The sequence below is a fragment of the Lonchura striata genome, chromosome 32, assembly GCF_046129695.1.
Source record: "Lonchura striata isolate bLonStr1 chromosome 32, bLonStr1.mat, whole genome shotgun sequence".
NCBI classification, from domain to species: Eukaryota; Metazoa; Chordata; class Aves; order Passeriformes; family Estrildidae; genus Lonchura; species Lonchura striata.
This window is the reverse complement of record NC_134634.1, coordinates 563,063-588,088: the sequence shown is the minus strand read 5'-3', so window position 1 is coordinate 588,088 and position 25,026 is coordinate 563,063. Positions and strand designations below refer to the sequence as shown.

Sequence of the window (25,026 nt, the reverse complement as noted above, 5' to 3'; positions counted from 1 at the left end):
TGGCTGCATCCCATTGTGCTGGGTTGTAGGAAGAGTGTGAAGCTGAACTCGCTCCAGATCTGCAGCCCTGTGGGAATCCAGGAATTCCCTCTGGCTGCCCTGGCAGGTCTGGGATACTGGCAGAGCTCAGGAACCCCCTGGACAGAGCCCCCAGAGACACTGGCTGTGATCTCTGTCCATGGAAAAGAGTTTTCAATCTCACAGGATCAATTACCAGCTCTGAGGGTTTGATATCAGTAATAATTAAGTGTGGCACCGGTGCAAAAGTAAAATTTTAGGATTCTAGATGAGGGGTTCAAAGGGGACAAGACGGAGGAAATTGGGTGTGTCCTGTCCTTTTCTCCAGGCTGAGCCCCTTCCCAGCTCCCTCAGCCTCTCCTGGGGCTCCTTTCCCTTCCCCATTCTCTTCCTCAGCTCTGTTCCCTTCCCCAGATCCTTTCTCTTCCCCAGTTTTTGTTTATATGAGTGGGAGAACCCTCATGGAATGGTTTGGGTAGAAGGGGCCTTAAGGATTATCCAGTTCCACCCCCTGCCATGGCAGGGATACTCCCACTATCCCAGGGTGCTCCAAGCCCCGTCCAACCTGGCCATGAACAACTTGAAGTCGATTTGATGAAGGATAAAACCAGTTTAATTTGATGGAGGCAAAATAAAATGTTCTGTGTTGGGCTGCAGAAGCAGTTTAATGATTTCGCTTTTCTGAACTGGAGGAGTTTTTCTCATGGATTTGATGGCCTTTGATTTGCAACACTGGGGCAAGAATTTGAGATTCTGAGAGTTCTAAAGCCCCTTCTGGTCACCCCCAGAAGGTCTTTTGTCACTGTGGTCCTTGAGTGACCGCACTGGGGCCACCCCAGAGCCTGACATCCAAAGATTCCATTAACATCAGCTTCAGCCAAGAATCCAGTAGGAAATGATGGGTTAGGGAAGCACACAAATATTAAATACAGGAAATATTTATTCTCTCTCATGCTGGGGGAGCATCAAGGCCCTCTGTGGCACTGCTGAGGGTTGCTGGAGCCTGTTTGGTGTCCGTCCTGGCGGTGTGGATGTGTGGACATCGTGTACTCACCACCAGCTCCCGTGCTCCACAGATCTGCTCCTCCCGAGCTGCCTCCCCTCCCAAACACACACCCGGAGCCACCGTGGCCACATGGCAAGGGGAGTCATTTGGGGATAAAGGCTCTGTATTCATGCATTGAGCTAGTGGAAAAATCTGTCCCTCAATCTGTGCGAGATCTTTTTCTTGTTTGCTATTTTCCTTTCTCCCACCCTTCATCTGTCACTCCTGTCTGGAGTACAAGCTCTGCAGGGCAAGGGCTCGCTGAGCACACGAGCGTCGGGTACCAAGAGCAGCTCCAGCTCTTGTTGAGGCCTCTGGGCACAGCAAACAGCAGATTTTGGTTGATGAGAGGTTTATTTATCTTTAGATTTCTTCTCCCGGTGTTTTGCCCTCGTGCAGGCAGCGAGCAAGTCGGGATGGCACCTGGATCTTCCCGGTGAAGCAGGCACTGGGTGTTTGCTGCAGCTGCCTGCAGTGGGTGTAGAGCCAGGAAAGGGAAAGAAATTCCTCCCTGTGAGGGAGAGGAGGGGCTGGGATGAAATTCCCAGAGAATCTGTGGCTGCCCGTGGATCCCTGGCCTTGTCCAAGGCCAGGTTGGACAAGACCTGGAGCAGCCTCGTCTAGGAAAGTTGTCCCTGCCCGTGTCAGAGATGAGCTCTGAGGTCCCTTCCCACCCAAACCCTCCGGGATTCTGGGATTATCCCGTGCAGAGGCTGTTAACAGCTGCAGCCCCATCTTCCACCACGGAAAAGCTGCACTCCGTCAAAGTGGAGTTCTCTGTTGGCTGATCCCCTGGGGCACGCTGGCATTGCCTTGCCCAGGCAGAACCAGCTCGGAAAAGACCAGAACCCCTTTGGTTTGTGCCTGGCTGCTTGCTCAGAGGAGCTGTCTCATTAACGTGAGCAGCAGATGCTCCCAAACCCGGCTCCGGGGCCAGATTTTTCTTTCCTGAAGGATTTTTTGAACCTCTCCCTTTCCTCTCCACCCATCACTGGGGCCGTGCCTGAGCCCCAGGAGCGGCCCGATGGGGCCGGGCTCTTTTGCTCATTAGGATTCCTGGTGGGAACGGGAATTCGGGTGGGGAAGGAGACAGATTTGTCTGGTTTTTGCCGAAACCCCGGAGCCCTGGCGGCGTGAGCAGCGAGCTGGTCCAGGTGCTCTGCAGCCCTCTCCTGGCTGCATCCAGAGCGCTCAGCGTGCGGGAAAAGCGCTTCGCTCCTCCGGACGGGACCGAACTCCGCTTCCCAAAGGTGTTCCCAGGCTTCGGCTTGGACTCGCACATCCCTCCTGAGGGACCGCAGTGCCGGGGATGCGCTGTGCTGGACAGAACTGGGTTAACTTGTAGTGATGCAAGCTTGGAGACCTCTAAAACCCACAGTGTAGCAATTTCTTATTGGTCCATTCCACCTAGGACATATGCTTGCTATGTAATCTAGGCAGTGGGGGAAAGAAGAAAATTAATCAGGCATATATATATATATATATATATAAAATAGAATAAATATATTATATATTATATATTATATATTATATATTATATATTATATATTATATATTATATATTATATATTATATATTATATATATAATTTATATAAATTTATATAATTTTATTATTTATTTATATATTTATTCATATATATTATCTATTAATATATATTAATATGTTTATAAATTTATATCTTTAGATACATGTATGTATGTGTGAATATATATATATATATACATATACGTATGTATGTATGCATATTTATATGTATGTATGTATGTATGTATATAGCCTGTCCTTGAGGAGACATTCTACAAAACTGTTGTTTAGCCACAAGTTAATAACAATCTTTCCACAAGATAACGAGACAGAAGCACAATCCATTACTTGTGTTGGATGTAGTGGTTGGTAGCATCAAGTGGTTTTGTAGCAGAAAGGAAATGAATTCACCTCTGCCATTTTCCAGTGTCTGGAGTGGCTGTCGGGGGGGATTGGAAATGGGGCAAAATTCAGATTTTCTGCTTTGCCTCTCCATGATGAACACACAACTCGGAGCAGCTTTTTCTCTGTATCTTCACCATCTTGGCTGCATATTTTCTCTGCCAGTTCTCTGAGATTTCATAGAATCAGGTTTGGGTTGAATGGGACCTTGAATCCCACCCAGTCCCACCCCTGCCATGGGCAGGGACACCTTCCCCTGCCCCAGCTTGCTCCAAACCCCGTCCAGCCTGGCCTCAGATACTTCCAGGGATCCAGGGGCACCCACAGCTTCTGTGGCAGCAGTTGTCTCAGCGTTGATCATTAAACCATAATTTTTGGTGTTTCAGTGCTCTCCTCCCCTGTCATACGGTGCCTGCATTGCCAGTTGGTTTATCTGGGGCTTCTGTTCGATTTGGGTTTTTTTTTAATGTCATCCAGACATCCTTTCTGCTTTAAAAGTGTCCCTAAACACTGTTGCTTGCTAATAATTCCCATTGTTTCATGTAATAACTGAATGGATTTGCTCAGATCTGTAGCAGCAGAGACTGCTAAGCCCAGGATATTCCCCACCATCTTTGTTCCAGTTTCCTCAGGGATTCTGAAATGCCTTTACCAATGATTCCCCTGCACATTGCAACACTTGCCCAGAGGAATGAAAAAGTCATTTGTTTTCTGTAGAGTATTAGCAGAGAATTCTCTCGCTGGGGAATGTCCTTGCCTGCAATGCTGGATGCTCTCACATTCATTTTCTGCTCCCTTGATCTCCGAGAGGACGAAGATGCTGCAGAACGTGACTGAAGCACGAAGGCCTGTTTGCGATTAATTTTTGGATGGTATGATTGAGCCCCTGGCCTGCCCCTCCTGTTTGCCATTCCGGGAGTGTTTGCAGCTCGGTAAGGACGCTGCTGTCGCCTCCCTGCTTTGCCTGTCAGAGATGAGCAGTGCCAGAACGCTGGCTCTGGCACGGGGAAGAGAGGCTTTAGCAAACACAGACTGGTAGCATTCCATATCCAAGGCTCTTGGGGATTTTTAGGAGCTTGGAGTCCTCGTTTGGCTCTGCAGCATCTCATTTTGACACAGGGGAGTCAGGGTGAGTGACACAGCTGTAACTACCAGGAGAATCTTTGTAGTTGGGCAGCCAGGAGCTTTGGAGGTGCAGGGAGGTGGTTTTTCCTTGAGCTGCTGGGCTGAGCAGCATCACCCCTAATTGGTGAGGAATTCTCTGCTGGGATGAGCAGCATCACCCCAAACGGGTGAGGAATTCCTGTGCTTTCCCAGCAGATTTTGTGTTCCTGCAGCCTTCATCCCTGGCAGTGCCACCCTCACCAGGCACCTTCCTGCCAATCTTCATCCCCGTCCCTCCATTACTGCCCTCCCTCAACACAAAATAATCATTTCCCTCAGGCTCTGCCCTGCTCCAGCTCAGCTCCTGGTGCTGCCAGAGGCAGGGATTGTTCCTTCCTTTGGGTGCAGGTGGTGGTGACACAAATCCTCACCCCACTGTGAGTCCCATGGGTGTCACCCCTGGAACCCTTTGGAAACTGCTCACAGCTGATGGAAGTGACACAGCTGGGAGGAGAAGGAATTCTGCTCCTGGATTCACGCTGGTGCCACCTCACCAATTCCTCTGCTGGGAGACAGTGGAGGCAATGAAAACCTTGGAATTTCCCAGGAAGAGAATCCTGCTGGGACCTCCAGACAAACAGGGGCTCCTCCCGTGCCTGAGGAGCCGGCAGTGCCGGCGGCTTCTGCCTTCGCTCCCTCTGGAGGGAATTTCTCTCCCTGTTTCCTCAGCAGAAATGAATAAATCCTTGGACTGTGCTCAGTTCCCACTCGTGAGGCTTCTCCTCCCTGAATTTCAGATGTTCCTGATCAGCAGCTCTGGGTGCAGAGAGGCTTCTGCAGCTCAGCCCAGCTCAGGTGAAACAACAGCAGCAGGAGCATCTCTCTCATTTTTCCTCCACCTCTCTCATTTTTCCTCCCTCTCTCTCACTTTCCCTCCATCTCTCATTTTTCCTCCACTCATTCCTTCCCTTGACACCCATTTTCTGTAAAGATGACTGAAAAAACCCAAATTATCTGCTCTCTTAGGCCAGCGTTGAGCATTGAATTTCAAATTACGGCAGAGCAGGACTTTGTCCTCTTAGAGTTTGGTGGGGGTGCAGGGGCTGGATATTATTTCTATTTTTAACATTGCCACATTAAATGGAATTGGCGCCAATTACAATTGTGCCAATTACAAATGTGCCAATTACAAATGTGGTTTGAAGCAATTTTTTTAATCAAAATTGATTGAGATTCACCTGATTGCAGCCAAAACCTTTAGAGCCTAGGATAAACAGGTAGCAGTGAAGGAAAATTTCTCATTTCTTTTATCCCTTTCTTCTCACACTGGTGTGGGTTTGATCCCCAGTCATGACGTGCCTTGTTTATACCCTCTCATATCTTTAGGACAAAATATTGTACAATTTGAGTCGTGTTCCCCTTGCTTTAGGAAACGCAGTTTTGTTCTTTTGATGTACAGGATCAATGCACAACTTGAAACAGTATTTAAAAACCTTTGGAGAAGCCATCAGTTCCTGGAGAGCTCTTTTGCAGCCCATCAATTCTGGGCAGATCTAATGAAAAGCAGTGTTTGAATATGAGACAGAGACTTATTCCACTCATTCTGCAGCGCCTTCATCTGTCACTGTGGCAGCAACATAATCAGATGTTCCTGTTAAATCCTGGATTTATTTGTTGGGAGCCATGGAGGGAGCAGGTTGCCATCTTTTGGATCACTGCATGGAAGAGCAGCTGCACTTTTCCTTTATTGCCATAATTCTTTTTTTTTTTTTTTTTTGAAGAATGTGCCCACATGATGCTCTGGGCCCAGATGTGAGGATGCCCTGCAATACCATGGAAGGTCCAGCTCGAAGGAATTTTGGGGTTGAAATGGCAGGAATTCACCAAGCTGGGAGTGTTGGAGGTCAGGAGAAGGCTCGGGGGGAGTTGTTATGGGATTCTTGACACCTTCTCTGCTCTTTCTTTGTGGTCCCTTGGGCTGGAGGCACCTCTGGCCTGGCCTGAGAGGTTGAGTCCAAACCCACTTCGGTCTGCAGCTCCACCATGAGTGAGAAGCACAAATTCCTGGGGAAAAAAAAGAGCTTTAAGTGCCTAAATAAAAGCTGAATTGGCTTCAATTTTGGGAAAGCTGTGCATCTGGGCACCCAAAGATAGGGAGAGGCTCCCAACGGGATTCTTCTACCTGTGGATAAGGAACTACTCCAAGGGACTGTGTCTGAGGGACTCGTTGCTGCCCCTAAGCCTTGTTTGACCCCCAGGCTTCCATCCCTATCAACTTCCAGAGGAAACAATCCCAAGAGCACTCCAAGCAATTATTGATGGCTTTCTAATTAGAATATCTGGATAGTTTGTTTATTTGATCAGCCCTCCACGGCGGAGAATCAAAGGCTTCTGTGCATCTCACGCCGAGTTTTCCATCAGTGGGGCTTTTCGTCAGGAGCCAGACACGTCATAAAAAACAGATCAAGCCATTTAAAAGAAATATTTTGCCCAAGGAACAATAACAAAGCTTAGAAAGCTTTTTCTTCTTTCTGGGAGTTTCCTTCAGGGAAACCTTTTCATTTCCTGATTGAAAGATCAAATCTGCCCATGGAGGGAGCAGTGGGGTGTGGATGATTTTTCTCCTGATCTCTAGAAAAACACACTCAGTTAAAGAGTCCGTGGAGAGGTTCTGCTTTAAAGGGGAAGGCATTTGTGTGATTGGAGAGAAGGATTAGGAATTTATCTGTAGGAAAGGCGAGGAAAGCTTCAAATTCAGTTCACAGTGTCAGTGGAACTGTCAGTGTGATGTTACAGGGCTTTAAAACCTGGAATGCACTCGGCAAGGGTGACCCAATAAATCATAAAGTTCTCTCTTTGCTGCACCCAGGCTGGCCTGCAGATGGTTTAGAAGTTGGTGAATACTTTCATCTCGAATTACAAATTAATAGCTCTCTTTTAATTCAGTTTGTATTAAATTGACCAATTTTATGAAGTATTATCTAATCCCATAGATTCCTAAATTGCTTATTACCAAGATGTGCAATTTCTTAGGTTAATATGCCTCTAATCACATCTAACACAATGATGTTTGTTTCATTCCTGTAGTTACTAATTATCAGTTGGCTTTTTATGAGCTACAAATCGACCTTTAATAGGGCCTGGGGAAGGAACTGGGGGCTGCAGCATCTTTGTCCTGCGTCTCCTGTCTGTTGTTTCTTTACATTTTCCATGCCAAGACCTCTCTTCCTTCAGTCCATGCCAATTTTGGAATCTCATTCCCATAGAAATACAAGAATTAACAAGACTAATGATAATTTTGTAGAATTTAGGCTCCAAATTTCCCCTGACACCAACTTTTTTCACTAGGACGTGGTGTGAGACATGCCAAAAACCAACTTTTATCTCCAGCGTAGATTTTTATATGGAAAAGGTTTCCATTCCATACATTCCTGGAGAAAACCAACAGCTAGTTGGTGTTTCTGCTGGAACTCCTGATTTTGGGGCAGTGGCTCAATGCCCTGTGGGACCTTTTCTCCAGCCTGAGGCTGCTGCATCATGAGCTGCAAAGATCATGGGTGTGATTTGGGAGAAAAGAAGAGAGAGGAGGCCCAGCCACGGCCCAGCCATAGATTCTGTTTGCAGTGGGAAAATTTACTGAAATGTACTGAAATTGCAGGAGACTGTGGGAATTGCACCTCCAACCCCAGCACCCAAAGGCTCCTGCTCCACACTTTGTGTCTGACGGAGGCACCAACCCTGGTGGAGCTCCCAGTGGGATCTGCAACTCTCAGAAATCCTGGGCTGACGGAGGAGCTTGAAGACCCTCACCTAAAACTGCAAAACTGCAGCTGGCAGATTTCCTGAGCTGCTCAGATGCCACAGGGACCAGCCCAGCGACAGCAGAGCTCACAAACCTCCTCAGGGCCAAGCACGCTGATGCTCAAGCACCTAAATATTTTAACAGACGAGATTTTGATTTTTTTGTTTTTGTTTTGTTTTAATCAATGAGAATTACCTGAGGAAACACAGACTGCAGAACAAAAGGCCTGCTCCAAACAGCAGCCAGGCACTTTTGTGTTTGTTCCAAGTGGAAGCAGAACACGCAGAGCCGCTCATATTTCAGCGCTGAGCTCAGCGCCTGTGTTTGTCCTTCGGAATGTGCTTGATGGGAATGTTTGATGGGGCATTTTCCTGAATAGGGATATTTTTCTGCGCTGCCTCCAAAGGGATGTTCCAGGGCTGTTGCCTGTGATTTTTCAGCGGCGTGAAATGCGCTGGAATTGTTTATCCGAGCTCTGTCTGCCTAATGTGCCCAATCAATCTGTCTCTGAGGTGAAGCTGCGTGCTCCGCTAATCACCGCGCTACCACAGAACATCTTGCTTATTTTTACTCTAAATTATGATCGGCTTGGAAATGAACTCTGAATTTGATTTATCAACAGCTCTGATGCTAATTCACCAATGAAGTCATGGTGCTCTGAGACTAAATATTAGCGCTAATGAGAAAACATCGCTTCCACGTTTTGTAACTCCGAATTTCCACTGCATGTGGACAGCTCCTAAAGCTGCGTGTAATTAATTCATACAATCATTAACTGGGCAAGACCTTCCACAGGAATTAGTTTACCTGGATTAGAGATTACCAGCAAATGTGAAGCCAGACGATGTTCAGCTACCAGAGGATATTCCTGCTGCGTTTTTATTGTTTAAAGAGGGAAATGTGTCCCCTGTAGGGCAGGGCTGGTTGTCCCCAGGCAGCCTCCAGCAGGAGGGGCAGAGCAGGTGCTGAGTTTTTAAACCAGGGTGTTCCTCCTCTTTGAGAACAGAGGCACCAGAATTGAAGGGTTTGAGCTGCAGTGTCCAAACAGTGCCAAGGTGTCCAGACTGAGGCAGCTGAGACAGCCTGGGACTCACAAATGCATCATTTTCCCTGCCAGGATCCGGGGTTTAGGCTCTTTCTGGAGCAGTCATTTGTCTGAGACTGCTGTGACAGTGTGAGCCTTTGCACCGTCTCCTCCCAGGGATAAAACAAGCTCCACTCCATCCAAACTTCTCCCCAGAGACTGCTGGGCTTGCCAGTCCTTCCACAGATTGCATCCCTGTTTCCTGTTGGGAATTCTGGCAGTGAGTCACCCAGCCAGCCACGGCCGTTGCTGAGTCCCCACAAAGACCTTCCTGCTCTGCAGGGTGATGGATGGTGAGGGACATGTCTCCCAAAACGAGCATAAAGAACAAACTCATCGTATTTCCACCACAGAACAGACCTGTTCCCAAAACCTGGGCGGCCAAAGTTTGATTTAACAAACAGCAGGGAATTGTTTTCAACCTGAGATGGGTGATTTCATCTGCCTGAAGTGAGGCAGAGAGTTCAGGTCTGCCTGATCCCCGAGGAGGCTGCACTGCAAGGAGGCTGCTGCTGTGGGCACAGAGGGAAATACCCAAGCAGGAGCCGCAGTTGGGCACACAACTTGGTCTTCCCTCCTGGAATTGCTCTGCAGGGAGGTGTCACATCCTAGAGATCATGTTGGGCTGGATTCCAGCTTGTCTGAGGTGTCCTGTTGGGAGGCAGAGCGAAGAATTAAGAATGTGTGAGTGTTTAACACAGGGGAGGTGACAGAGAGAGAAAAGCACTCTGGAAATGAGTGCTCAGCATCACTCAGACCCCAGTCCAAATCCCTGAAAGCTCCCAGATTCCAGTGGGAATATGGTGAGGTTACATCCCCACAGCTGCGCTTTCCAAGCTCCAGAACAAGGATTTATTTATTGATGTTTGGCTAAAAATCTAGGTTTTGATGGCTGCACCTACAAAAAACAGAAGTCCGGGCTGAATTCTAAACTGACTATTATTAATAGAACTTTCTTGTGTAATAATCACAGCTAATTAACTCCCAGACATTTTCAACCTAAGTAAAACTGAGAGAATTCAGTGCCATGTTAAAAAAAAACATAAAAGACAAAGAATCCAGATTACAGTGTGGGAACCTGCATTTTTGGATGCCTGAAGGCTGAGCTGAACATCAGTGGTGGCTGTCAGAGGAGAAGCAGGCAGGACATGTTGGGAAACACCTTTTACATGCTGGCCAGAATCTCCCTGAATTTTGGGTAACACCTTTTTGAATTTTGGGCAACACCATTTAACACCAGGCCAGAATCTCACAGAATTTTGGGTAACACCTTTCCATGCAGGCCAGAATCAACCTGAATTTTGCGTAACACCTTTTCATGCCAGCCAGATTCTCCCTAAATTTCAGATAACACCTTTTCACTGCAGTCCAGAATCAACCTGAATTTCAGGTAACACCTTTTCAATGCAGAACAGAATCTCCCTGAATTTTTGGAAACACCATTTTGATGCAGGCCAGAATCTCCCTGAATTTCAGGTAACACCTTTTCATGAAGACTCAAATCAACCTGAATTTTGGGTAACACCTTTTCACGCAGGCCAGAATCAACCTGAATTTTGGGTAACACCTTTTCAATGCAGGCCAGATGCTCCCTGAATTTTGAGTAACACTATTTCAATGCAGGCCAGAATCAACTGGAATTTTGGGTAACACCTTTTCAGGGCAGACCAGAATCAACCTGAATTTCAGGTAACACCGTTTCGTGTAGGCCTTATGCTCCCTGAATTTTGGGTAACATCATTTTGATGCAGGCCAGAATCTCCCTGAATTTTGAATAACACCATTTCAATGCAGAACAGAATCAACTTGGATTTCGGGTAACAGCTTTTCATGCAGGTCAGAATCTCCCTGAATTTTGGGTAACACCTTTTCAATGCAGAATTTCCCTGAATTTTGGATAGCTCCAGCTGGTTTTGAGGGGAGCACTTTTGCTGCAGCAAAGCTGCTGAGCTGGAAACCTCTCCAGTGTCACTTGGACTTGACAAGGAGGATTTGCATTCCTTAAACTCTCACTGCTAAATCTTTTGTCTTCCTCCCATAGCTGGGGATTTATGTAAATTGTGCTGGTAACAGGAGCTCTGTTTGAAGTGTGTGGCTGCTTGGATGCAACATTTATTACGTTTAGAGTGGAGATCTGTGGGGTGTGGGCTTCAGAAGTCAATACTGGGAAACTAATCCAGGCCTGGAGCCCAAAACCCGCTGAACACTTCCAGCTCTCCCAGGGGAACAACTCCTTTGTTTAATTAACTGTTTGCAGTTTTGGATAGAATAATGAATCATCGTGGAATGGGTTGGGAGGGAAGCCCAAAAGCCCACCCAGTGCCACCCCTGCCATGACAGGGACACCTCCCACTGTCCCAGGTGCTCCAAGTCCTGCCCAGCCTGGCCTTGGGCACTTCCATGGATCCAGGAGCAGCCACAGCTGCTCTGGGAATTCCATCCCAGCCCCTGGGAAGGATGGGCAGGGTGGCAGAGAGTTCCACCTGGTGCCACGTGTGGGCCAAACCCAGAATGTTCATGGCGTGTCGGTGATTTTGGAGCTCGCGCTCATGCCTATTTCTGTTCTCCTGCTGCAAGTTTGGTGCTTCAGGTAAGAATTGGGCAGTGCCGGTTTTAGAAATTAAAATGGAAATGAAAAGAGAAAAATTAAATAGAAGTTTTCAGAAAACTGTGACTGCCCATCCCTGGAAGTGCCCAAGACCACGTTGGAGCCACCTGGGACAATGGGAGGTGTCCCTGCCATGGCAGGGGTGGCACTGGATGGGATTTAAGGTTCTTCCAACCCAAACCATTCCATGATTCCATGTTAAATCCCTCCAGGGATGGGGACTCCACCACCACCCATTCAGGACACGATCCCAGGGCTGTATTTATTCGTCTGGATTTTTAAAAATTTATTTGACTGGAATTTGTTCTGATTTTTATATTTTGGCTCTTGGAGGCCAAAGCAGCTGAAAAGGCCCAGCTGAGGTCACAGCTGGGTTGTTTCAGTCTCTGCACAAACAGTCCTCACCTCAAAGAGCCCCAGACTCCAAGGACAAGCAGGGGCAGGACTGAAGCTTCTCATTTTACAGCTCATAAAATGACTTGTGCAAGGTTATATCTGAGTGTCTCAGGTATTAGTTCCATAGCAGGAGTGAAAAAAAAAAGAAATTACCTCAGAACTCAGAACAAAAACACTTCTAAAATTAATTCTCTGCAACTTAGATGATATTGAATGTGTTTTGTTGATCTCTGAATCTGTAAAAATAGAATAGTAACAGCTTTGTGTGGAGTGAACAGCATCCCCAGTGTTTTCCATCATTTTCCTGGGTGAGTGCTGGCACAATTGTCCCCACAATTGCAGCAGTTTCCACAACCAAGGCTGTGTCCTGGAAAAGCTTTTCGGGGGCTCAGGTGTCACCTCAGTGTAAATAAAACCGAGCCCTTGTGTCTTCCTGCAAATGCAAAGCTGTTTTCCAGGGAAGGACAGGACTCTGTGGGACAGTCCTGGCATCCTCCCCTCAACCAAGAGGGTTTGAACTGCCCTTGTGCTGTTTTCTTTGTTCTAGAGGCTTCCCAAGGGCTGTCAGAGGTGGAGGGGGCTGGTGCCGTCTCTGCCTTCAGTCTTTACTGGAGGACAAAGCTTCTCACATTCATTTGACACAATTATTTCTTTAATTCCCCTTTTAATTCCTCCTGCCCCTCTTGGCTGAGCCCACCGTGGTGAGTGTGGCGTGGGGACGTGGCTGCCTTGCCTGAATCCCTCCCCAGGTGGCTTTTCCACAGGAGATGCTCGTTGGGGAGCAGCAGCTTCCACCATCCAAACCCCACGCTGCTACAGTCCCTTTTGTGAAAAACACGTTCACTCTCCTGTGAAAGTTTAAAAAGTTTAATAAAGGACAAGAGGAGACAAAGAGTAAAGCAAAGATTACAGCCCCTGCCAAAGCACCCTGTAATCTTCAGGGACACCCCTTAAATATCTTTTAATTACCTCAGCCTGTTCCATATCCATAGTCCCTTACGCACAGGAAACTTTTCCCCAAACTGGTTTACACGTTCCAAGAATTGTTTAGCATGGCTCCTCCTTGGGTCTGCCTTTTCAGAGCACGCACACTCCTCGGTTGTGGTTTTTGTCCTTCCTTATCCCCTCCAGATTTTGGGCCCTGACCCGCTCTGCCTTCAGAGGGTGAGTGCTGGTGGGTGGCAGATCTGTGCAGGTGTCCTCATGCTGTGTTCATGGGGTGTTATCCCACCCCAGCTGGCATTTTAACACAAGCACACTGATATCAGCTATTGCACTACTCTGTCTGAGCTTAATTAACAACAGAAATCAAGAATACATATTTATAACAAAGTCACTTTAACGCCACACATATAAAATCCATTTTTATATTTGTGAAAAGCCAATATTATAACACGCATCCATAACACTCTGACTCCCACTGGAGCTTGCAGCCAGGCCTCAGGTGTTTAATGGGCTGTGTGCTATTGCTGCCCAGCCAGGACCTCCATCCCTCAGCTCTCCGGAACACAAACAGTCCTTGGCTTTTATGGATTCATAAAGAGCTGCCTTACAGCTGAGGCCAGCTCAGCCCTGACAGGGACTGGCACAGAAATTGCTCTATCCAGGGGAGATCCAGCTTCTTGTGACTCCACAAGTGAGCACAGTTGTCCCATCAAATTCCGCCCAGCAGCTTGTCCTCTGCGTCCCTGCCACGCAGCTGCCATGTCAAATCATGTTTCCAGCTGAATTCCAGCTCTTGGAAGGATTTTGGGATCTCTCCAGCATTCTGCAGGGGATCCACATCAAGAGGAACTCTGACCCTGCAAAATTTCCCAATTAGTTTAATGCCTTTGCTTTTTCCATGCTTTTTTTTTTTTGGGATGAAGAGCACCAAGCAATGAAAATTTGGGAGAAATTAGCTCTGTGGTCTTCACTTAAAGTTCAGCCTGGAAAATCAAAAGGCATTTGTTCCAAGATTGGATTATGTGTAGGATATCTCCAGCTATAATGAGCTCAGGTTTGCTGGCAGCGTTAGAATCAACTCTCGCCTCTCTCTCTCCTGCCACATGTGTTTTTCTCCCTCAGAGCATATTTCTTTTGACTTGATCAGCTCATCTCTTGCAGATGATAAAATTATCTGCAAAGATTTGTATCTGATGTTGTGCCATAAATCATATTTAGTCGTAGGATTAACATTTGCAAGCGTAGAATATTTATGGAAGGAAAAAAAAAAAAGAAAAAAGCAGGTGGGGGGCTGGCAGTTTCTGAGGATTTACATAAGGAAGAGTTGGGATTCAGGATGGATTTGGCAGGGTTTGGAAATACATTTGTACAAGGTGTGGATGTGCTCAGCTCTGGTGAGCAGCAGTGGAGCTGCTTTACAGTGTTTATCTTGGGGAGGTTGGGAGATAAAGAACGCGGGGAACCGTGACCTTGGGTGAACAGCTTTGTCCTGGAAGCAATAAACAGATGTTCCAGCTGTGCTGGCACCACCCCCGCTGCCAGCTGCCTCTGCCTTTGACATTCCCGGGCCGTTCTGGGTGCTCTGGAAACACTCAGCACCTTTCCAGGCACTGGAAAAGGGGGAGAGTTTTTGGAAGCTGTTGTGTTTGCAAACCCTTTGGTTTGTATTTCAGAGCTGGGCCATCCAAAAGAGTCAGATCTGAGCAGTTTGAACTTCTGCCCACAAACTGGGGAAAGGGAGAGAGGGAGGGAGAGCAGCTCCCTCTGCCCTGGCTCCAGCACTGCCAGGCGGGAGATCCATCCGGGAGTGGGGACACAGATCATGGAATCCTGGAACAGTTTGGGGTGGGAGGGACCTTCAAATCATTCCATTCCATCCCCTGCCACAGCCAGGGACACCTCCCACTGTCCAGCCTGGCCCTGGACACTTCCAGGGATCCAGGGGCCACCATGGCTCCTCTGGGAATTCCAGCCCAGCCTCTCCCCACCCTCTCAGGGAAGAATTCCTTCCCAACATCCCTCTAACTGTGCCCTCTGGCAGTGTAGAACTACTGTCCATATAAAAAGTCCCTCTCCCTTCTTTTTTGTCAGCCTCTTGAGGCACTGGAAGGGGCTCTAAGATCCCCCTGGAGCATTTCCTCCTCCAGCTCTCCCAGCCTGGCAGTGCTGCTCCAGAGGGACATGAATGTGCTGCAGGGAGCTGGGGACTCTCAGGGGTGTCTCCCGTGGGCTGATCCCGGGGGAGGTTGAGGCCACACTGGGATTTCTGGAGATGCTGCAGGAACACCAGGCTCAGCCCGCCGCTGACAGCTGCTGTTCTTTGCTCCCGTTTCTGGTGCAGGTCCCTCACCACATGAAGACTTTACCCTACTACAGCTACGACCAGCCCATGATCGGCTACTGCCAGGCCCACAAGCCCCTCCACGTCAACAAGGGCTACGAGACGGTGTCCAGGGAGCCAGCGGAGACCTCCAACCTGGAGCTGGGCCGGGAGCACGGCTTCATCGCCACCATCGCGCGCTCGGCCGCGCCCGCCATCTACATCGAGAGAATACCCAACTAACGGGGCCACCTCGCTCGGGGACAGCTCTGCGAGGGACCTTTGCCCTGGGAGGACACCGGGCAAGGCGCTCCAACCCCACCGCTCCAGCGGCAAGCGCTCCCAGGGCAGGGGATGGCGGCGGCCTCCGCGCGCCGCGAGGGAACGCGCGCGGAGAACTTCAGGATTCTCTTTGCTTTAAACTTTCGAACAAATTCCTCGGTGTAAATATTAAAGAGGGAGATTGTCGAGTTCTTATGAAAAAGAACAGCAGCAACAGCAACAGCAGCAAATAGATTTCACTCTAGCTACATAAAGGGATGGATTAAGAGTTTTGTTTGTATATTTGATTTTTCTACATTGCACGGTTCCAGGGAAGGAGAACCACAGGTAAAAATAAATGGGGTGGGGAGGGCGAGGCTCTGGGGAGGGTCAGCCATGTTCCCTTATTAAGTGTTTATTACAAAGATCCGTTGACTATTTTTGTTCTTTTTAAACCAACAAAAGATAGCTCTATATTTTCTTTTTTCCTTTCAGGGTTTGGGGGTTTTTTTTTGGGTTGTTTTTTAAGTGGTTGAGCATTAATATTTCAACCTTCAGACATGGGCATTAAAGCTTATGTTGAACCAAAAGGACCTTGGCAATTGATGCAGCAGAAACAAAGAAACTCGGGTGCATGTACATTTAAGACACAGGCTGTACACTATGGAGGGGGCTTTTGATTTTTTTTATCTTCATTGTGCTTCATCGTTGACACTCTAATTCCTTTTCGGGCTCTAAAAAAAAAAGGGGAAATACTGCAACGGAGTCACGACTCAGATTTCCAGGCCAGTGATGATTGTTAAGCAAAATTTGTGGACATTTGGGAACCAAAATGGAAGTGAAGTGCTTGAAATGGATCAGAAGGAAAATCTTTTAAAGAGTATTTAGTGCAACTCACTGGCTGACACAATTTCTAAAACACAGCAGAATGTGTAACGTTGTTTTTTGGTTTGGGTTTTGGTTTTGTTTTTTATTAATTATTATGATCAGTTAGTTTTTGTGTAGTTTTTATCAATAAAATGACAACAACAAACGAAAAAAAAGAAGTGGTGGAAAAAAAAAATAAACATATTATTTTGTGGTTGGGACACCACAGCCATGCTACTGTTTGAATGATTTCTCTGGGTGTGTGACACGGGGATCCCGTGAAGAGAGGGGACAATGCTGGGTCCTGTTCCTCCCCTCTTGGAAGGAGATCAGGGAATTGTTCTGAATTAAAACAAAAAAAAAAAAAAAACTGAGCCTGAAAAAGCACAATTTATTTGGTTTGCTAAAAAAAGAAGTGGTTTGGGGGCTGGGATAGGGGAAGAGAAGGAAAACAACCTTTCTTAAAAAATTAAAAGTTGGGTTTTTAATCAGAAGGGAGGTTTTCCATCTGCAAACCTGAGCTGGAGCTAAACCAAGTCAGATTGGAACACAAAGGATGAGTTTTTATCTGGAGGGGGAATAACACATCGACAAAGTTTAGGACAGAATGAATTTGGTGATTATTTCAGGTATTTATTTGGGTGTGTTACATGAAATTTTGGCCACAAGGCTTAATGAATTCCTGCAAGTGCCGAGTGCTGTCTCATAAGCACAATATTCTGTTGTCTCCTGTGTTTCTCACCTGGAAAACTGATTTATTTTTCCCTGGAAGGCAAGGAAGGACGGGGATGGATGTGCCGGGCTAGGCAGGGAAATGTGGACACACGGAGTGAACCTGAAGCATGGGAGGTAATGCATTTAGAATTAAGTGCTGGGCCAGAAATAAAAAGAAAATGGAGTGAAAATCCAGGTGAAGAGTTTCCAGATCAGATCTCCTGAGATCTGTCAGCCTTGGCAGAGCCATGGACGGAGGGAAAAACTGTTCCAAGCACGAGTTTAAAACATTGACCCATGCAGCTGAAAATGAAAGAGCTCCCACTCATTTCTGTCAGGGCCAGGTCAGCAGGAGGATGCATTCCAGTAAATATCCAAAGGGGAACAGCATTCCCATGCTCCTGAAGGATGAGAATGGAAAATATTTTTATTTTACAGATCGTTAACAGAATAATCCTGGTGTAATTTCTGAGAGGATCGTTTTGTGTTTGCCAGGAGCAGGGAAGGAAATGTCACCCAGAAATATTTCTTATCCTGGTGTGTTTTTTCCTTAACCTTTCCACCTGCTGGGCATGTGGATATTGGAGAATATATTGTTTATTTTTTAATTTGATTTACAATCATCTTGAATGCAACTTCCCCCTCTGTTCTGGGAAAAGCTACTGAAAGGGAAGGTAAAATTAAACAAACTCCCCCTTCTTTATTTCCTTATTTCAAAATAACCTAATTTTAGCATTGATTTGGAGGATGTTTGGAACTGACATTAGATTACAGATTTTCTTGGTAATTAGTGGGAATTGTGGGAACAAAATAAACTCCTGTGGGCACAATCTCTGGGTAAATGTGTGTTTTTCTGCCTGAAATGTTGCTGGGTTTCCTCTATTTATACCCTGATGCCAGTTTGCAGAAGAAGCCCATAACTTCTGTTTGTATCCTTAAAAACAAAGGAGAAAATGCTCCAAGAATGAGTTGATGGCATGAAATTAAACCTTCCTCAAGTGCTAAAGGTCTGGAAGAGCCAAAAAATTGTATCCTGGATTGCTTTGGATCAAAGCAGAAGCTATTGGGCTGAGCTCAGGTGATCAGACCGAAAATGCTCTTTACAAGCTGATGTGGGGGCTCCAGATTTTGCAAAAATCAAAATTTTAATTCTCCTGCCTGCATTTAAAGCCCAAGAAATTTATATAAAATTTACTCTCCAGCCGTAATGCCAAAACACAAGATTAATGTGCTGATCCCCAGCCTTTTGTTATGAGTTTTATATTTGTTGTGTTCTTTTTGAAGTTCCTGAGTCCGTGTGATTCGGTTGCACCTTCAGCTTCAGACCAGGTCCAAACTCTCTTTAGGCTTTTCTACTCCTCTTCACACACAGTTCTGGTGAGGGCTGCTCTGCAAGGGAGAATGGAGAAACTCAACCAGTTTCCAGGTAAGACCCAAAAATTAAAAATTAAATTTTGATGGATTCCTCTCCCAGAAAAAAAAAAAAAAGGGGCATTAACGAAGGGACCTCGTTAGTGAATGGTGGCTTTGGTGGCATCTTGGAGGTCACAGAGCCCCCAGAGGAGCTGCTGAGCTTCAAACCAAAGCTGTAAACTTCTTGCTCTGCAAAAATACCAACAACTGATGGTCTAAAAAACAGATTCTCCAAGATTTGGGGGAAAATCAGATGCTGCTTTCCCCACTTGCTCATAGTGACCTTGCAAATGTCCATGGGACACTGAAATTCCCCGGTCCTGGGAATGCCGGGGTGGGATCTGCATCCCAGAGCCTGTCCCAGCACTTCTCCTGCTCCGAGTTATTTCCAAGGCTGGCAATATTTTGCTGTGAGATTTAAAAATCTTTTGGAATAAGCTGCCCTTTTCAGTAATGAATTGCAAGTGTTCCGAAGATTGATAAACACAATTTCATCCTGACTCCCCACTGGAAAAAATCCCTGAAGGAATTTGGCATGATGGCCGTGGCAAACCTAGTGCTTTTATAGATATTTTCAAGCTGCATGAAGATTTAAGGCTCTAATGTTGTGTGTATTGAAAGTTATTAATTTTTAGGTGGTTTTGGCTCCTTTAAATGTCACTTGCCACTTTTTTAAAGCTGTAGAAAGGTTGGTGGGGCTGTGAGTCCATCAAGCTGGAACCTTGCCTTAAATTAAGAAAAATAAATTACCTGTCTGATATTAATGCCTTCCTCATAAGAGTGAGAGCAATAAAGAAGGCTCAGACTGACTTGGAGTTTGGGCTTGTTTAAAAACCTTCTTGACCCCCAGAAAATGGAGGAAAGCAGATTTCAGGGGCACACCAGCCATTCCTCAGGGCAAGAGCAGGAATCGTTCTGATCCCCAGAGATCCTGCTCATCACTGAGGAGATGAGGTTTGATTATCTTGATTTTTAAAAGTGTCATTAGCAGTATGATAAAGATAAGAATCAATTAAAAATAAGAATAAACCTGCCCCTTTTTGGGGAGAAGCAGTGGCTGGCTCATCCCTGGAAGTGTCCAAGGCCAGGTTGGATGAGGTTTGGAGCAACCAGGGACAGTGGCAGGAAATGGATTTTTCAGGTCCCTTCCAACCCAAACCATTCCATGATTCTCTGATTAAAAACTCCCCAGCCTAATCCCATTCTGTAAAAGACTTAAGCAGAAAATCTCAGTAAAAAAAACTCAAATCTACATCAGAGCTGATTCCCAAGCGGAGTAAAACACCAAATATCCCTCATTTGCTCCGTGCAGTTACTGCAGCAGCACTTAGTGCCTGTTCCTGGCCTTGGGGGCCTGCTGCTGGGATTTAATAAAGCGTGGGCAGCTAAAAGTAAATCAGGCCTAGCAGGGAATGCTGTCAGTCCTAACTGGAGCCAGGGGACACATCCCAGCCCTGCCACAAGCACGCCAGGACAGATCCCAGGCTGGCACAACCCCACCTGCCTCTGAGGCAGGCTGCTCTCGCTCTCTCAGGCTCAAGCTGTGCCAAGGGAAATAGAGGTTGGATGTTAGGAAAAAGTTTTTTACAGAAAGAGTGAAAAAGTTCTGGAATGGCTGCCCGGGAAGGCGATGGAGCCACGACCCCTGGATGTGTTCAAAACAAGCCTGGATGTGGCACTGGGTGCCGTGGTTGAGTTGAGCTGTTGGGGCTGGGCTGGACTGAGTCTTGAAGGCTTCTTCGAACCTGGTGATTCCCTGATTAAGCCCAGCTCCTTGCAAGGTTGCTCTCAGCGACAATTTTGGTGCGAGCGAGACAGAAATCAGTGACAAAGTCAAACCAGGCCCGTCCCCCCTCCCCTGCTGCCCCCCAGTGATATTTTGTGTATTAAAAAGGCAGAGGAAAATCAAGTTGATAAGGCACAAACTCCAGCAGCTCGTGACTTTCAATCAGCGCCTCGGGCTCCCCAGGGCTCTGGAGGGCTCTCGTTGCTAAAAGGGCGTGCTCAGAACAGCGGGATCCAGGGCATCTTGAGAGGCTGATGAGGGAGGAGAAGAAAGCATTTTCCACCCAAATCCTCCTGGGATTTAGGGTTGAAAGAGAGGGCAGGTTGGTAGATACGGTGATGTCAGTGTCCTGCTGGGACAGAAAATGTGGTCACAATAATTTAAAACAAAATGCATCATAAAATCTTGTCATAAAATCATGGAAGGGCCTGGGTTAGAAAATCCCTTTTAAATTCTGTGTTGGACAAAGGGAGCAACACTCCAATAAACTGCTGATGATATTCAAGTTGTAATTTATAAACAGTCTCCTCAAACATTGTGGTATTTGCAATGTATTTATATCATATTATGTAAGATAAATGGCTGGCAAACATTCATAAAGTATTTATTGGACATGCCACTGTTTGTTCAATGATTTATAAATCAATGCTGGGAAAGGGAAAGTGGTGGCAGAGTTTCAGATAAATTCATTGCAAAATATTTGCCGTGCATCAATAATTCTGATATTAATTAGTTTAGGCCTTATCTGCAAGTGCCTTGGGAATGATTTACAGTTCACTTTCTCTCCAGCCCCAGGTTGGGACCAGGCCTGGATGTTCACAGTCCTGGTTCTGTCCAGAGCTGGATCTGTTCCTCAATTTTCTTGGTTTGAACAGGAGGTGTCTGCTAAGGAAGGCAGGAACCTCCCCTGAAACAGAAAATGTAAACCCTCTCCCTCCAAATTATTGTAATTTTGAAATTAAGGGGCTGTCAGGCAAAGATATGGGAATAGGAATAACAGTTCTTTACTAGGAAAATTTTAAAAATAGAAATGCAGAAGTACAAAAAAAAAAAGAAAACAAACCTCTGTGTAGCCCTGATTCAATTGTGGGAATTTTCAGGTGGGATTTGTGTAAGCCTGGTTTGCTTTCGAGAATTTAAAGGTGGGATTTGTGTATCCCCGGTTTACTCCAGGGAATTTTCAGGTGGGATTTTTGTAGCCCTGTTTTACTCTTTAGGAATGTTCAGGTGGAATTTGTGTAGATCTCTTTTGTTTGCAAGAATTTCCGGGCAGGATTTTTGTAGCCCCATTTTACTGTAAGAAATCCCCAGGTAGGGTTTGGTCGTCCTATTTTACTCTAGGAAATTTTCACGTGGGGTTGGTGTAGCCCTGTTTTGCTCTTGGAAATTTTGGGGTGGGATTTGTGTAGCCCTGGTTGCTTTGTGGGAATTTTTGGGTAGGATTTGTGTAGCCCTGGTTTGTTTGTGGGAATTTTTGCGTAAGATTTGTGTAGCCCTGGTTTGTTTGTGGGAATTTCTGGGTGGAATTTGTGTAGCCCTGGTTTGTTTGTGGGAATTTCTGGGTGGAATTTGTGTAGCTCTGGTTTGTTTGGCGGAATTTTCGTGTGGGATTTGTGTAGCTCTGCTTTGTTTTTTGAGGAATTTTCATGCGGGATTCGTGTAGCCCTGGCCTGTTGGAATTTTTTCAGGTGGGATTTGTGTAGACCTGGGAATTTTCAGGTGGGAATTGTGTAAAACCTTCAGTCCTCAGTAGAAACCCCACCTGGGGAGTGCTGTGATTGCTGGGCCTTTTCACCCTCCTGCTGCAATAACCACAGAGAGCAAACCTTCCATGACAGCCCTGGGCAGCACCCCAGGAAATGTCAGGTATTTCAGGCAAGGAAATTAGTTTAAAAGCCATCTCTTCCTTCCTCCTCAGCATCCCTGACCTCAGCCCTGAGATGATCAGAGTATTACACTGAAATTTGGGAATTTGTCGTGTCCAGCACCTGTTCTGTGCCACACCAGCCCTTCCCCTCATGTCAAATCTTCTATCTGTAAAAGAGCAGCTTGTCTGGGCAGGGCCTGGCTGTTTTAGCAGGGTTTTGGTGGAGCTCCGCATGCTCTGCCAGGCTTTGATAAATAATGTAAATGACACAGACAGGTCGATAGAGATGTAGATGAAGTAAAACAAGTCTGTGCTGCAGCATCTGAAGGCTCAGAGTTAAATTAAGTGATGGAGATGATAAAGGGCTGTTTGTTAGAGATGCACAGGACCTGGTGCTAGGATCACCTCCTTGAGGTTGGAGCTCCTCGTTCAGGGAATTTCTGTCCGTGCCCATCAGGCAGAAAATCAGTGTATAGCTTCAGAAGTGCAGGAAAATACAGGCACAGGTCTCAATTCAGCAAGCAGATGTACTGTGGGAAATAAAGGGTGGTAATTTAGTGAGGAAAACTGCTGGCAGCAAAGCAAAAACCTCTCATTGGCATCGTGTCCAGAGGGTCTTTACACCAGTTGTATTTTGGGACGAGGTTAAAAGAGGGATGTGAGTTTTCACCCCAGCAGGAACCTTATCATTGCATCATTAAGGCTGGAAAAGGCCTCCGAGTGCAGCATTTGAGCAAATCCCACCCTGCCCATAAATCCTGCCAGGAAGTGCCAGCTCTGCTTGGTTTTTAAACCCTTCAGGGTGGGCTTTAAAAGCTGACCCTCCACTTTTATGTGATGCTTCTTCTCATTTTTATAGACAGAGTGGATTTTGGGCAGCAGCCAGGGCAGAGCTGGCCAGGCCAGGCAGGACCAGGCCCCAGGTGTGGCTACGAATGCAAAGCTGCATTTTTAGCAGGTTTTTGACTTGCCAGGCGAGGAAAATCCTGCTGCCAAGACCAGCTGGTGTTCCAGAGGTGTGGTGATTCCACAGGGAGCGAGGCTGGGATCAGGTGGATCTTGAACCTGCCCTGTGCCAGAGGCTGAAAACACTTTGTTGGTAAAAGTGGGTCCAGAGTACCTGGGATTTGTGCTTTAAATTCCAGTTATCCTCCCCTTTTTCCTTCCAGAGGCTGAATCCATCAAGTTTTAAGTGCTTTTCCCTGTTTCAGCACTCGCTGCCTCAGTTTCCCTGAACTAAATTATGTGGGGAGCATCCATGGAAAACATCAGAAGCTTTTCCTTCTTGTTCGTATGACCAGCACACAGAATTCTGGCAGATTTTCACCCCTCCTTTGTTTTGGGGGATTTTGGGGTAGGATTGGTTTAGCCCTGGCTTGTTTGTGGGAATTTCCAGATGGGATTTTTATAACCCTGCCTCACGCTGGGAATTTTTGGGTGGGATTTGTGTATCCCTGGTCTCACTCTTCAAAGAGTTTTCAGCAGAAAACTCTCTAAGAAAAGCTGGTTGGCAACACCAGCAAGTGGAGATTGTTTTTAAACCCCAATAATTTATTTTTTATTTATTATGAGCTCCTTGTTCAGGGACTCCCCAGTGTCCAAGGAGAAATTTGAGGGGGCAGAGCAGAAGTGATGTTATTCAATTAAAAAGGCCTAAAATGAAGACTTTTGAACTGGCAAGAAGTAAAGTTTTGGGAAAAGCAACAAGACCATTTAAACAAGGGAAAGAAAAAACATATTGGATTTTGGGGGATGTTTTTTTTCTTAGGAAGACCTTGATGAATGTCAGCTTATAAAAGCCATAAAAAGCAGCACTTAAGAAAAATGTGGTTTGGGTTTTTTGGGGTTTTTTCTTGTTTTGCTTTTTTTTCCTTTTTTTTTCCCTTTTTTTTTTTTTTTTTTTTTTGCTTTGGTATAGATTTAGCTGCATCATTTTAGACCTCATATGTGGAACTGAGTCTTTTCAGTCTAGTTTCCAACCTTCTAAAAGCCATCAATATTTCAGAAGCATAAGAAAGTTGGTTTACAAACTGTTGGGTTGTATTAAATAATATATCTATACTTGTGAAGAAAACAAAAAAAAATCAATGGCTACTGCAAGTTTAGCTCTAAAAGAATCCTAAAGAAATGTCAGCAGCTCTTTTCTGGACTCCTTCTATTGTGTCCATCAAATGTTCAAAATTATTTTCAATATTGGCTTTTACTTTGTGGTAAACTTTATGCTGAACATTCTCGGGGGAGCCCAAAATAATTTCTTTTATTCTCAAGGGTTTACAGAGATCTTTAAGTGTTTCTCTGCAAAGTGGCAGTGAAATGTCCTGCCCAGTCCATGTGAAAATCCCAAATTTTCCCTCTCACTGCCCCTCTTGGGAAGGAGCAGCTGCTGTAGGGGAAGGTAGAAAACAGCAGCTCCATAAACTGCCAGAATTAGTTAAAGTTCCATTTTCAGCCTTAACACCCACAACCACCTTCCTGCCCTGGGAATTGGAAGCAGAAATGCTGAAGTTGTGGTCCTTTTCTGCCTTTTTGTGCCTGATCCCAGCATGGAAAATGGAGCTGACATAAACTGGGAGTATCCAAATGATTTGTAAGTATCTGGGCTAATGAATGAGTTAGAGCTCTGTCAATATTTGCAGCCAGGGCTGTGGAATTAGCGTGGGTAATGCATGCAGGAGATGTAATTTTCAATTTACTTATCAATGTAAACATTCATTTAAAGCCAAAGGTACGCCTGGTTTACAGAACTTCGCTTGCTGGGAAAGCGGGGAAAATTCCAATTTACATTTTTTAAGGGAGGGCTGCTCACAGGTACACAAATCAGGAATATTTTGGTGTTGCTTTGCTATGCAAAATTCAGTTCTTTCCTA

General features: G+C 46.0%; 1 protein-coding gene across 2 annotated transcripts in view; it reads left to right on the top strand.

The window, feature by feature from the left end:
• LRRTM4 (leucine rich repeat transmembrane neuronal 4) overlaps nt 1-16,611 on the top strand; it is a 171,875-nt gene extending 155,264 nt beyond the window's left edge. The window contains exon 3 of one of the 2 annotated variants that reach the window (XM_031506737.2): nt 15,273-16,611. In XM_031506737.2, the coding sequence (XP_031362597.2) occupies nt 15,273-15,494 (222 nt within the window). In that variant the 3' untranslated portion in view covers nt 15,495-16,611. The remainder of the gene's footprint in view (nt 1-15,272) is intronic. The other variant, XM_031506738.2, reaches the window with a different exon arrangement.
• Nucleotides 16,612-25,026: the final 8,415 nt, after the last annotated feature.